The 14,820-nt window shown below is 41.3% G+C and overlaps 1 protein-coding gene across 1 annotated transcript; it reads right to left on the reverse strand.

Moving 5' to 3' along the window:
• Window positions 1–10,359: 10,359 nt before the first annotated feature.
• On the reverse strand, window positions 10,360–12,937 carry FIBIN (fin bud initiation factor homolog). Its single transcript, XM_004454273.5, has one exon. The coding sequence runs from the start codon at window positions 12,502–12,504 to the stop codon at window positions 11,869–11,871; it is 636 nt and encodes a 211-aa protein (XP_004454330.1). The 5' UTR covers window positions 12,505–12,937; the 3' UTR covers window positions 10,360–11,868.
• Between the last annotated feature and the right edge of the window lie 1,883 nt (window positions 12,938–14,820).

Below are 14,820 nucleotides of genomic sequence, written 5' to 3' on the forward strand. Positions count from 1 at the left end.
ATGGATCACCTGGGAGAAAAAGTCAATTGCAATCCCATCTTCCCTGTGTATTTCCATTCTGGGGCTTTCACTTGCCTTTAATGACTTTCTCAGGCCTTCAATTTGAGGGTGAGCGCTTCCAGGGCTGATCTCAACCTAAACATGAAACTTTTGGGAAAGAGTTAGGAAAGTCTGTTCAGCTGTTTTTGTAGAGGGGGAGAAAGATATAATGTACCTTTTCTCTTAGTCCCAAAATAACTTAGCATTGAGGCTTTCAAATTAGCATGTGGTTAGACCTTTATGAGAAAGTCCAGAGTTGCAAAAGCCTTAAATTTAAGACTCTTCCCTTCTGGTGGGTGAACTTGTGACAGAACGGCCTAGGGTGCCCCACATAGAATGCTTGTCAATTGTGGCAGTGTTGGGTTTTAACTTAGGACTTTCTTTCCCTTCATTCTTCTATTCCTCTCCCATGCAGAAGTTTCTCCAGTTTGGCTGTTTATTCTATTAAACTCACTGTTAATGGTGAGATTAGAAAAAGCACGCAACCAGGGAGTCATCCTTTCAGAATATATTTGTTGAAGTCCTATAAAGGCCTAGACATGGCACTGGGCATTGTATGTGTATTATTTCATTTAATCACCCTAACAACCCTATGAGGTAGATATCATCAACACCAAGTTACGGAAGAGGAATCCCAGATATGGTGAGATTGAGTAAACTGCCTTGTACATTAAGGTTGTGAGGAAGACCTGAGATTCAATCCAGAGGTTTGTCTGACTGTAAAGCCCATGATTTTAACCACTGTAAATCACTGCTTCCTTGTAATAAAGCAGAGCTGGGAAACCTTGGATATTGTTCTAAGCTATGTAAGGAAGGTGTGGAGGATGTTGAGCCTGGCCAAAGGAGCTGCCAGGTCTTTGATAGACTTGATGCAGAAAAGGTAGAAGAGACTTTGGGCCTTTGTAAATGGTAGGTAGAGCAAGGGCCAGGTGGGGAGAGGGCCACATGGAGGGAGATTTCAGTTCAGGACACAGGAAGACTTTCTGTGAGTCTGAGCTCTCCAACAAATTAGCATACTGCCCCAGAGGGAAGAGTTCCCTGTAATTTGAGGGGTCCACGCATGAACGGTGTAATAATCACTTGGCAGTGGTATATTACAGGGAGGATGCAGGCAGCTCATAACCAGGTGAACAGGATGAACCCGACCCTCCGGTTTGTGTTTCTGTGATTCTGGCCTTAATACAATGAGTTTATTTGACCTGGCATGAGTCTCTTCACCTGTTCAAGCCTCTGCTTCTCCATTTGTTAAGGTTATTACTAGCTCTAATTATTCTCAGATTATGTAGCTCTTAAAGCTAAAACTATATCCAAGGATGTAAGTACAAGTTCACTTTTACTACTATTTTAGCTGGGTAGAGGTTAACATAATGGTGAGCTCTTAAATTTCATTCTCAGATTCTCAATCCCAAAAACTTGAACCTGGGGTCAAGATCTTCTTTTGCTAATTTATCCTTATTTCTTTCTCAGTTCAATCCAAAGTTCATTCTAGTTAGCTTCCTGGGTCACCATGGAAGAACTATGCCTGTATATACTCCTGATATGAAGGCTTCCTGGTTTTCCAGAAAGAGAATTCTATTAGATAGCAAGATGGGCCAGGTTAGGAAAGGGGGTAGCCAGAGATGGGACTGTAGCAGGGCTGGAAATCATGGAGAAGGCCATAGAGAAGGGTTGCCATAGGCATCAGGTGACATTCTAGGCAGGTCACTGAGTTTACAAGCAACCCTTGCAAGAAGTTTTTGCTGAGATTACCTGTGTTAATATATGTGAGGTGCTTCGAATGGTGTGCCTGACAATAAGTAGCATAAAATGTTATCTGCTGACTTACCAATATCATTGTTATTAATAATATTATCCTGAGTCTAGCACAGTACCTGCACACAGCAGGTACTCAATAAACATTTATTGTAAGAATAGAGAATTGAACGAATAGTTCCTTTGTAAAAAAAAAAAAAATAAAAGTGTTTTAAAACAATGATTGAAAGGCCAAAGTAGTGGTTGTGTGTTTTAGTAATGGCAAGATTTTTACAGAGGAAATGAGAAAACCTTGTAAACTTTGACATCCTGTTAATATTATGCCGTTCTGGTGAACTGTCAGCTCAGTTTTTCACTATAGTTCTTTTTATGGTGAAACTCTTGGAAATGAGAAGGTCTATGGAAACTGTGATTAAGGAATATGTATTTTTATCCTTAGCATGGCCTTTGCCAACTTTTCAGCCTGAATGAGTTTTTGTTTAAGCCAACACTTAAGAACTGTTCTATTCCTAAAATGCCCTTAATTTAGAAAAGAAATACTGCTTATTCATTCTTTGCATTTATAGCTGAATATATACACTTCTCAGTGTTCACTGGGCTAGATTTCCTGCTTTTGTACTGAAAAAGGGGCAGATTCAAGTGTTTTCTGGGCATGTGTTGGAGGGCACTGGCGATTGAGCTGAGGCCCCCTCCTTTGCAGTCAGGTGAGGAAGTTGCATGGGAGGAAGCAGACCAACCAGAGAATTATCAAGCTGCCTTCTCACGGGTAAATCTGGCTGTCTGCAGTTGGCAAAGCTACATGCCAATGTTCCAGGTACTCTCGGTGAAGCTCACATACATCAAAACAGGTCCTTGGATCAGAGCCTAGAGCAGTCCAATCTACCTGCCCTGGCAAACTCCAGGGCCTGGAAACTAGAGAGACCTACTAGGAAGCAAGGGAAAGCACGTCCCGTGGCAGCAGTCTTGGGTTCCATAAAGAGACATGTTGTTACGATGATGCTTTTCATATTGAGATCATTTGGAGGCTGTCCCTACAGTTGGGATCTGGCCTTTGGTCTTATAGGCCTCGAAACTAGACTTTGTCAGGGCAACCAGGGCCTAACATGCACTTAGTGCTCAATAAATATCAGGAGTTAATATTTGTATTCTCTCTCTCTAGGTAGCCTTCTTGCCATGTTTTTAGGTTCCCTGGAGGTGGCTGCCTATCTACTGATGTTACGTTTCTGAGTTTCATTCATGGGCATCACTCCCCAAGGAAAGGCATTGCTAACATTTAGAAATGAAGGTTAAGCCTGTTTGCTAACTGTTGTTTCCTGATGCTGCATTCAGTCTGTTGGCCTATATAGGGAGAGAATTTTTGCTGTGTAAAGCCACGTGTTGGAGCTTCTGTTACATCAATGGGAAGTCTTTGGCTTCCCAGAACCCTACTTAGTGACAGCAGAAGATTAAGACAGTTCGTAGAAAAATTATAGTATGTTTGGGGCTTTTTTTGGAAACACATCTTTCTCATTTCAAGAACACATAGGTATTCTTTCTTAAACATGGGTCCTCAGTGAGCTGCACGTTGCCAGACTGCGTGAGAAGAGCTGCACTTATTTTTGCTCCAAATTATAGTAAGCCCTTCCTATTCATTGGCTTATCAGATCCTCACAAGGACCCTGCAAAGTATGTGTCATAATCCCCACAGCACAGGGGAGGAAGCTGAGGCTCTGAGAGGTGACACAATCTGCTGAGGTTCCACAGCTAATAAGTTGCAGAGGCACAATGTGAAGCGAGTTTTGCTTCTACAGCCCATGCTCATAACAGCAAATCTATGCCTGTCAGGAGGCAAAGAGGGAGAGAGAGCAACTTAGGAGAGAACAGGGAGTTAGAGTTTGGCAGAGGCAGGGGTGAGGGGAAACCATTGTAGGAGAAAACTGATGCTGGAAGGGTGGGCAAAAATGTAACTCAGAGTGAAGCAAACCCACTAGATTTTCCTCTCTTTATAATTTCATCGGTAGTAGAATCATGTGGAAAATGTTAGTGGTTGACTCAGCGAGGCTTCCAGAAAAGCATACATTTTGAAAATTGAGTGGAGTATCCGTGTGTGCTAGGTCTTGGGATGAGAGCTGGGCAAAGATCAAAGTAAGAGAAGATGCTCAGGAAACACATTACTTTAACTGCTGCAGAAGGAAACTGTTCACAACTGGAAAATACAATCATTGCTGCCAAACCCGGAGCACGAAGGCTTCACCTCATTAATCACAGCTGTCAGGTTCCTTACTGTAAACAGCAAGCTGTTGACACACAAAATATCTTCTGTTTTTCATGGAAAAATGAAAAAAGGAAGATGGTGAAATAGAAAATCCATCAGCGTAAATGCTTGCTAGAGTCAAAAAGGGATATTCCATGTCCATCAGAATGCAAAGCAGTGCAAAATTATGAAGTCTTTGGAAAACCTCAAGAGAAAAGTTTAATGTTCAAGTGCAACTTATCTAGTTAAAGTGCCTAGAAGAAAAAAGCAGAATAAATACAGATGCAATGATGATGGTTGAGATCACTGATAAAGGGAACATGTCTAAACTTTAATGCAATCTCAGTTATTTTTGTGTAATGGTTGAGTGTGTAAGACTTGCCTGTGGGGGTGTGTAAATCTCCACCCTCACAGTGAGGAGGTGGGGTGGGGTAGGCAGTCAAGATGTTAACATCAAATCCAGTTAAGAAGGAAGTGAAATGGAACTAAGAGCTGGGGAATTGAACCAATGCGGGAGCAGGTTGGGGGAGTGACACACATTCTTCTGGGATGAGAGCAATAACAAGGTCAAGTCCAGTTTCTGTCATCTTTGTCACTACCACCCTCGTCCATCTCTTATCTCTCATCCATGGGACTTAGTCGCCACCTCACCAAATTGCTTTCCTGCTTCTACTCTTGCTACCCTATGGACTAAACTCCCAGAGTGCTCTTTCTCATGCAACTCAGATTATACCACTCCTCTGCTTAGACCGTCCAATGCCTTTCCATTGAAATTAGAATAAAATCAAACTTATGATGGTCACCCAGTTCCTATATTATTAGCCCCAGTTCTCTCCAAGTTTGTGCTCTTTTACTCTATCTCCAATTCACTCTGCTATAATCATGGCTTTTTAAAATTTCTTGTCTCAAAAAAACCAAGTTGTTTCTGCTTGAGGAATTCTGTACATGCTGTCCTTTTACCTGGAACTTTTTCCTCTGATAGTACATTGTTGACTTCTACTCAAGATTTAAGACTCAGTTCTAACATCTCCTACCAAGAGAGGTTTTTCTTAACCATATTATGTAAAATAGGACATGTCATTGTCTAATGTTAAATATATGTACATGTAATTATTTTTCCCCCATTAAATGTGGCTTAAAGAATTCACGAACATCCCATATTTAAATGTATGAACAATGAGGGCATAGATTTTGTTTGACTGCCAGATCCTGGAGCAGTGCCTGATACACCATAGGAAATCAATTAAAAATTTTTTTTAAAAATGAATGAATAAATGACTGAAAGGTGAACTTGCACAGTTAGTGGTGCTTGGGCAAGGAATCTTTAAGCCTGGATGCAGGAAGTTCTGACTGAACAACCTGGTAGCTGTACAACCTTGGGCCCCCCTCTGTCAAATGATGAATACCCTTACCTATCCTTGCTATGATCAGATGTGATAATGCACGAGTAAGTGCTTAGAAAATGTGAGATTTCACAACAATCAAGTTGCTCTTGAATCACAGAGTGCCATTTGTGCATGAAAGGAATTTTTACTTGACCCAAAATAAAATGAAGTAGAATAAAAGTTCTTTGAGAGAACTTGGCTTTGAGTTTTCCATTAAGGAAATCATATAAGGGAAATATTCATTACACAGGCCATTTATCATAGATCCTTGAATAGAAAGAGAATTTAAGAAATCATGTGCCCAACCTCCTGCCTCCAGAAGGGAAAGCCATCATTAGGGCAGGGTAGGAGACAGACTGCCCATGTTTGAATCTTGGCTCCATCCCTAACTGTGAGATCATGGGAAAATTTCTTTACCTCTTTATGCCTCAGTTTCCTCACCTGAAAAATTCAGAAAATATAATACCTACCAAGGAGGATTATGTAAGATAAGTGGAAAATACCTTTAACAGGACCTGTTCAATAAATACTAGCTTTTATTATCTCCATTAGTTGTTATTATTTCCAAATGCAGTGACTGAATTACAGAACATTTAAGGCAGTTGTCCAAAGTTGCACAGTTAATATGTGACTGGGCAAGATCTAAAACCAGACCTTTTGCTTCCTGAAGCATTGTGGGTAGATTTAAGCAATAATTAAAAAAGATGTATAAAATAGCGTACTTCAGAATAGGCATTGGCAAGAAAACAGCATATTCATTATAATATTTTTAAAAGAAAAAAATAAATACATACACATGCATGGAAAATACTGAACGAATACACATTGACATACAAACAGTGAGTGTATGGTGAGGAGGAGGCAGATTTGGGATTATTCGCTCAACTGAAAAGCATTCAGTTTGAGATTATGAGTGATATTATCTCTTCTGTGTTTTACTGTGTTTGCTACATTTTCAGAATTTAGCAGGCATGGCTTTTATAATTGGGAAAAAAAATGTTTTTAAAAAGTCAGAACAACAACAGTGAAATTCCCATGTCTCTTGAATGTATAATTACGTCAACTCCTTATTTTATCCACATTGCTTTACGTTTTCCAGGCAATTCTAGTTGAAACTCTCATGGACCTTCCATGGAACCCCAAATGCCCATAATCACCATGCTGCTATACTGTAATTCTTTGCTTAGGTATCAGTGTTTCCCACAGGTCTATATACTATTTCTGTCCTGGTGGCACTTGAAAAATGTTTGATGAATGAGATATCTATCTGGATCCTGCCTTTTGAAATAGTATTCTTAAGGACTCTTCCAATTTCCAAATCGCTAAGATGGTTTATAGACTCTCTTGGGAAGCAGATGAGGCTCAAGCGACAGGGCCTCCACCTACCATATGGGAGGACCTGGGTTTGATCCCTGGGGCTTCCCGGTGAAAAAGAAGAAGAGAAAGCATGCCTGTATGGTGAGCCAGTGTGTGTGTGTGGAAAGCCGAGTGCCTGTTTGGTGAACTGAGTGCCCGCGTGGTAAGATGAGTGCCCCCATGAGTGCCTGTGCCGTGAGCTGAGTGCCCATGCAAGTGCCTACGTGGAGAGCTGAGTGCCCACATGGCAAGCCAGGGCCCGTGCGGTGAGCCAGTGCCGGCGCAAGTGAGTCATGCAGAAAGATGATGACACAACAAAAGAGACGAAGGGGAGAGTCAAGGTGAAGCACAGCAGAGACCAGGAACTGAGGTGGTGCAATTGACAGGGACCCTCTCTCCACATCAGAGATCACCAGGATTGAATCCGGGCGAATCCTAGAAGACAAAGAAAAGAAGACAAAAAGAAAAACAGGTACAGAAGATCACACAGCAAATGGACACAGACAGCAAAAACAGCAGGGCAGGGGTGGGGTAGAAAAAAATGTTAAAAAAAAAAGAATCTCATTCACTATACTGGTAAATTATTGTTACATAGGTCCATATTTTTATTTGTAACCAAGACTCCATATGCTCCCACTTGTTCTTCCTTATGTATTAAAATAGTCATAAACTACTTTTAGCATTTCTCTTTCTTACCCAAGTAATAAATCTTATCAAGAAGATTTTAATAATCATCCTATGAAAAATGCCCCAAGGAAATCACATGCGGGTGTTTCATATCTTCATTGGACTTCATGGATATTTTTATTACTTATTAAAATAGTTTATAATTTATGCTTCAAGGTTTTTATCTGAAAGTTTTGAGGCTGTTTCTTAGCACAGTTGTAAATGAGAATTTAAAAGGCAATGACAGGTGTGTGACCTACTTGGAAATCCACTCAGGCGTGGCTGTCCACAACGAGCCTGAACTTGCCATCTTCCGACGGCTTCTATGGGCCTGGCCTGGGATGCTGCAGAGGCTCAAAGGGCCAGGTGGGCTCCATCACCAGATTTCAGAGAAACAGATGCCTGCAGCATGCTTCAAAAGAGGTCGACAGAAGTTTTCATATAATCAGATTAGGAGAGTGAGAATCAGTGGTGATGGGCCCATCTTCCCGAGAAAGAATCAGTAAGTATCAACGAGTAATTCTGTAGACTGAGAAGCCACTCAGCTTCTCTGGAACAGCATTTGGCTGGACAGTGGGAGATACTGATGGACCTTAAATCTCTACTTTCTTCTTTTATTTGATCATAGATTATTATCAATTAAGAGTGAGAGCACAGTGGAGTATATGAGATAGCACACTGTTTTAACCCTGGGCAAATTATCTAGGCTTTCTAGGCATATTTATAAATATTTTCTGGGAATGGTTTATAAATATGGTAATTATAATAAAATAATTATAACTAATATTTATTGAGGATTCACTCTGTGTCAGATACTGTTTTAAGTGCTTGACATGTATTAATTCCTTTTATACATATTTTATAAAATACTTTCCTCATATGGTTGTTGTAAACATTAAGGGAACTATCCCAAGTAAAGTCCTTAGTACAGGGCCTGACCAATAATCGTGAGTTCTCAAACAGTTAGTTGTTTTGTTGTTATTATAACTGTTGATAATGATAATAATAATAAATACCTCATACTGTAAATAAATAAGACTCTAAATGACTTTTATTTTTTAGGAGGTAGCAGGGATTGAACCCATGACCTCATACATGGGAAGCAGGCACTCAACCACTGAGCTACAGCCACCCCTTCTAAGAGGCTTTTTAAAAAATTTTAATTTACTCCTTAGTTCCCATATATATATATATATTTAGAGATTTATTTATTTATTTCTGCCCCCTCCCTCCATTGTCGGCTCTCTGTCCACTCGCTGTGTGTTTTTCTATGTCTGCTTATATTCTCATTAGGCGGCTCTGAGAACTGATCCTGGGACCTTCTGGAAAGGGAGAGAGGCAATCATTCTCTTGTGGTGCCTCAGCAACCTGGTCTGCTGTGTCTCTTATTGCCTCTCCTCTGTGTCTCTTTTTTTTGCATCATTTTGCTCTGCCAGTTCTCCACATGGGCCAGCACTCCTGCAGGGACCAGCACTCCATGCAGGCCAGCTCGCCACACAGGCCAGCTTGCCTTCACCAGGAGGCCTGGGTATCGAACCTGGACCTACTATATGGTAGATGGGAGCCCAATCACTTGAGCCACACCCATTTCCCCTAAGTGGCTTTTTAACATCTGATCCATAGAAGAAGTTCCAAGACTTTGTGACCCTCCAAGAATTACTCACAACCTAGCACAGTGCCTGGCATATATTAAATGACTAACAAGTATTCATAGAAAATAACCAATGTACTAAATTGCATAGACATAGACTTTTCAGGAAAGAAGGTATACAGTTTTCTTCAGATTCTCAATATATTTGTGGCCTAAGAAATAAAGCACTACTTTTTTAAAAGAGAATTTGTCACATATGAGTAATGAAGACCTGATGAGAATAATGAGGAAGTAGGGAGGAAAGATCTGCGTGTGGTTGGCTTCTCACCCTATGAGTGTTTGGAAAAGCCTTGTGATGCTCTAGGCTGGGAGTATAGGACTGCTCACTCACCCACCTGGGAATTCTCATTTACATAAGACTTTGTGGGATTACTGGCTATATGTCTAGGCTTAAAAGGGGTGATTCAAGGCCAGATCATTTTGTCCTGGTTTTGTAGGAATCACAGAATGTTAGCACTGGAAAGAACCTTATATATAACCTATTTCAGGGTTTTCAAATTTGTAGCAGATGTGCCACCACTCCTCTTCCCAGACTCATGAAAGACTGCACTCTTTACTTCTGTGTCTTTGGAGTCTTTCTTAACATAACACTGTATGCAACCATTACCAATTGACTGAAATGAACATCCATGATGAAAGCAGTTTTCCATCCCTATCATGTGTTCAAAATTCTACTGTGACCACTGGGGAAACCAAAGAAATGTCATTTTATATACCCGCAGATTAAACTGAGTGCCATGAACTGAGTGATCTGAAAGTTTTCACATCTGAAGGATTGTGATTTCAAACTACAAATATGGAAATACCAAATATCATCTTCTCTGCCTCTGCTGCCAATTTTTGCCTCACATTTGCACAGGTTAGAGAAGGACTCCCCTTTTTAAAATGACTTTTCCTTCTTTCCACACGACTCTAGAGGCAGCTAAAAGCACTGGCTCAAGTGATGAAAATAAATTATACATGCTTATTTTAAGTATTATTCCATACATTGCTTTTTAAAAATTTTAAACAGTAAGATAGTTATGCAAGGTTCAGGCCTCAGGTCACTCTTTTTCATCTCTCAGCATCCTTTCAAAAAGACAGAGCATCATGGGAGAGTCCCATACTTAAATCTAAAGGATCTGGAGCTGCTTCAACTAGCTGTGGCTGAGTCCTTATCCTTTCTAGACCCTTGATTTTCTCTACCATAATAGGAGGATGTTGGACACTTCATAGGAATGGAAAACTGGTTTAATTGTTAATGGGAGAGGAAAAAAATGGCTCACAGTTGAACATCATAGTATAAATCTTTATTTATTTTCCTGCATGTATGTGTGTATATGAAGGGAAAGCATGTTTAAGATGAAGGTGAGGAGTTGCCCAGGGAAAGGCATGGAATAAGTGCATTTCCACCTTTTAAAAAATCATTAGTTAAATGACATAGAATTGATTTCAAATTTATTCTACCTCAATGCAGTTCCTGTAACTTAAAAATGGAGCCCTGCTTATATGCATAGTGAGGGCATATAAGATATAAGCCTTGTCACAAAATTTTTCAATTAATTCTATGGGGAAGACTGAAGAAAATTGGAGTTTTAAGCAGACCAACAGGGATCAAATTCAAAGTTCTGGCACAGGCTAGATTTTTTTTTTTTTAATTTGAGGAGGGTAAGGGTCGTCAGGGAAGAGAGGGTCGCCAAAAACAGTTATCCTTCCTCTGCCTTCTTTATCATATTCTCTATGTTAACTGGCTTAAATCCCATCCCCTTTCCTTTGTCATTCCTCCCACTTTGAAATGTTTAAGTTACAGATTCAAATTAGAAAATAAGCCAGTATTATATGAGAACATATTTATTGGCTGAATAATAAAACCTAGCTAAGGAGTTATTAGGGACTCAGCATTCTCCTACCTGAAGTACAAGTTTCCAATAAGCAAACAGAAGCAAAACTCCCAGATGAGACAGAATACATTGGTAACCTAAATTATAGGCATTTGGTGGTGTGTTCAAACATTCTGTCTACTTCTTTGTAATTGACTTTGGCACTGATGACAGAGCATAGACATACAATGAGAGACAAGCACAGAAATGTCCCAGAGCAAGTCAGCATATTGACATGAGAGTGCTGTAACCACCGCAAAGCTTAGACGTCGTAGATATGGACATTTTAATTTATACACACCCACCAAGGCACCTCAGAAATTTCCCAGCAAAGGATGATTTGCACACAGTTTCTAGTCGATACTCTTATAAAAACATAACTTGGAGACCATGGCTAATAAATAAGAGAGAAAAGGAGAAGAAGAAACAGGTAATTTCATCACTGGCAGGCATGTGAAGCCGCACATTGGACCTCCTTCAATTAAACAGGCAGCTTTGACAGCCTTTGCAGCTAATCAAGAGAGAAGGCTGAAGGCCGTGCTCTTTGGCTCTTTCCACATAATCTCCAGGATGGGGTTGGGGATGTGTGATCAGTTCACACCACATACATGGTATTCTTTTACATGTGGCTGAAACAGGTGTCTCTGCAGAGTTGTAAAGCCCTCTCAGAAAGGCAGGAGGCATTGCTTTACATTGTTCTTTTCAGGTATTAAATCAACAGCAATCACATAAATAATGTACATAAACAAAAACACTTAACTCTCATTTTTTCTTCCTCTTTTTTTAGTTGACAGGTTCATTCTCTAAGTGCAAATTGGGGCTGTAGAAAATATACTAAGTATAAAGAAAAGGTTAGCTCCCTCTTCCAGAGCCATCCTCCTCAACAGGGCTGGTTTGATTTCCTTTCCCTGGCAGCTGCCCTTCCACCTACACTTTGAGATAATAGTTTTTCAGTCGACCTAGCCGGGTCCCATGGCTCCTGATTGTGAGGGCCAGCAGCTCGTACTTGTCCCTGAGCCCCACAGAGATGTCCAGCGTTTCTTTCAGCAGGGACCTAGTGTGGATCAGCATCCCCTGGAAGTCCTCGTTGAGCCTGCTCTCCTGCCGGCTATCCTGTTCCTGGCCCTGCTTGAACTTGCTTTCCAGCTCCGTGAGAGACTTGTCGGAGTTGGAGTAGGCATCCCCGATCTGGTGGGACTCCCGCCGCAGGTACTTGCCATAGCTCTCTTCCCCGTCCAGGTCGTAGGAGATGCTTTTGCTGATGCCTTCCAGGACGCGCCCTGCGTCCTCCACCTGGCGGCCTAGCACGGTGAACTCCTCCCGCAGGGTGAGGCTCAGCAGCTTGCTGGCCTGGTTCCCCTCCCCCTGGGAGCAGCGCCGGTGGTCACTCACCCTGAAGAGCAGTTGGCACTTCTCAGGGTCATCGTTCTCCTCATAGTCCCCGTCGGGCACGAAGTAATGGTGCAGAGTCCCATTGGACATCTCCGGGTAGAGCGGGCCGTCGAAGTAGCCCTGACACAGGTGGCAGAAGACACCCATCCAGAGGAACTTGAGGAACACCATCCTGATTGCTCAGGATGCCCGGGGACCCCAGGAGAAGAGGCGTAAGGAAGGGGGACCCCTTGGGAGTCAGTGCCTCCCCGAGAAGGCGTCAGCCTCAGCTCCTGCCTGCTCGCTGCACCCTGGCCGCGCCTGCCCAGCAGGCTTCATGTGGCTGAGCGCACCAGAGCCTGGGGAGCAGGGCTCCAGCGGCGCAGGGCGCACCCTGGCTCTGAGCGCGGCGGCTGGAGCTCTGCGGGCTCTCCCCGGCGCCCGCTCCCTGCGGGGAGCGGGGATCCCCGCCTCCAGCGCTCTGGCGGGACGCTGGCAGCGTCGCTCCGCGCTCGGAGGTCCCCCTTGCTTCTGAGAGATGGGAGCCTATAGCTGGAGAGAGAAAGGCTCTAGATACAATTTCAACTCCAGGACTGGGAATGCTGTACTTTGGCTTGGGCTAATGATATCCTGAGGATCTTTCTGCTCTCAAATTACAGCTGGTTTCGTCACTTGAAAGCCAGGGAACAAGTTTGGAAAGAAACCTCTAGCCAGGTCTCAGTTATTAAAGGTACAGGGTCTCTTTTTAAAAATTGGGAGGGGTAACCCTATGAAATAGTTTGAAAGGAAAATGGGAAGAGCATAAAACAATTTCCATATAAAGAATGTTATGCTTCTAACATATCGGGGGACAGAGGAGAGATTAGTGATTACCTGGCAGAAATGCCATTTCACATTTCAAAATAAACATTAGTTTATTTGTTCAGTAAACCTATTATTATCTTTCTAAAGTTTGTGATATTGAATGCAAATCAGAAGTGTACCAAATGGCAGTTCTGTGTGAGAATGGATGCCTGTTTAAAGTTTCTAAAAATAATAATTTGGAAGCAATTAATTCATGATTCAATTATGCATGAGAACAAAAGCTTAAAAGTAGAATTTTGCCCACTTAATATGAAAAGAGACAACTGAGATAATTTTTTAATTTTATGAAAAACTGTCCTTTCTAAGCTCCTGCATTTCACCTTTAACCTAATGCCTGCTTTTGATTCTTGAAAGCTTTTGAAGACAACAGGGCTGGCATATTAACCGCATTTTACAGATGGAGAAAACCAAGGAACAGAATGTTAAGTAAATTTGCTTAAAGTCACACAATTAGATTAAGTCACAGTGTCTTTTAATTTCATCTGGAAGAAAAAGCGCTTTTTTCCGCCCTTCCAGACTCTTTTATGGATTGACAAATAGCCCTTTAAAGACTGTCTTATTTGTTCAACAATTTTTACTGAGCATTTACAATGTAATAGGATCGATTTTAGGTACTGGGAATAAATCAGTAAACAATACAGACAAATCCTCGCCTTTCTGGAACTTATGGGAAATGGAAAGATAATTAAGTTAAGATAAATAAATAAGATACATCAGTTGTGGCTCAGTAATAGGGTTGTGGAGAAAGTAAAACAGGGAAGGGGAGGGAAAGCAGAAGCAGGAAGCATGTCTATTTGCAAGTTTATTTTTTCTTTCTGCCTTGAAAATAAACCAAAACACTCATGTTGATCTTCCAGTCTTCCAAATCTATTTCTTTCCACAACTCATAAGGGACCGGTGTCTTACAGTGTCGTAGGGTTCCAGGACTGTCTCACCCTTTTTGTCATCACTTTCACTGACATAAGCAATCTGGGTCCTAGATAGATAAAGAAAAATCTGTTTAAGTAACTGGATATTTTGTTGATGTGGTGTCAGAAGCATGGAGTATTTTGAGGCGTGTTGACTCTGTTAGTTCTTATCCAGATGCTTGACATCATGAAAGCATAGAACAAGGGAGTTTCCTCAGTGTTTATGCCATCTAGAAGACTAAGGCTTATTTTCTTTCTGCTGCAACAGAAGACTACAATCTCCTCTACCTGAAGAACTGGACTGTTCAAGAGCCACATTGCTTCAACAGTTTTTTTCTCTGAGACACTCACAAATGACAACACACGGATTCAAATTAGCCACTTGACCAAAGAAGAGAAAAGAATTTACTTTGATTCACTCTACTTCTTTCACAAGCCCTCCCTGATTTACTAACCAATTCAATTAAGCAAACCTTTTTTTGGCACCTACTACTTAATGCCCTACTATGTGCAGGGCATGGTGACATGAGCTAGGGCTATTAAAATGACCAATTGAAAGTTCAGCCTATCTGGTTGGAGAGTGAGGCATAAAAAACACAAAGCCATAATAAGATAGGTTGTGAACATTTACTTTCTTCATGTAATTAAATGATCTAATGATTCAAATCCCATGTTGTATATCAAAAAGGAATCATTGTGGTGCAAGTAACAGAAAGTCCAATTCAATCTGACTTAA

The sequence above is a fragment of the Dasypus novemcinctus genome, chromosome 10 (genome assembly GCF_030445035.2).
Source record: "Dasypus novemcinctus isolate mDasNov1 chromosome 10, mDasNov1.1.hap2, whole genome shotgun sequence".
NCBI classification, from domain to species: domain Eukaryota; kingdom Metazoa; phylum Chordata; class Mammalia; order Cingulata; family Dasypodidae; genus Dasypus; species Dasypus novemcinctus.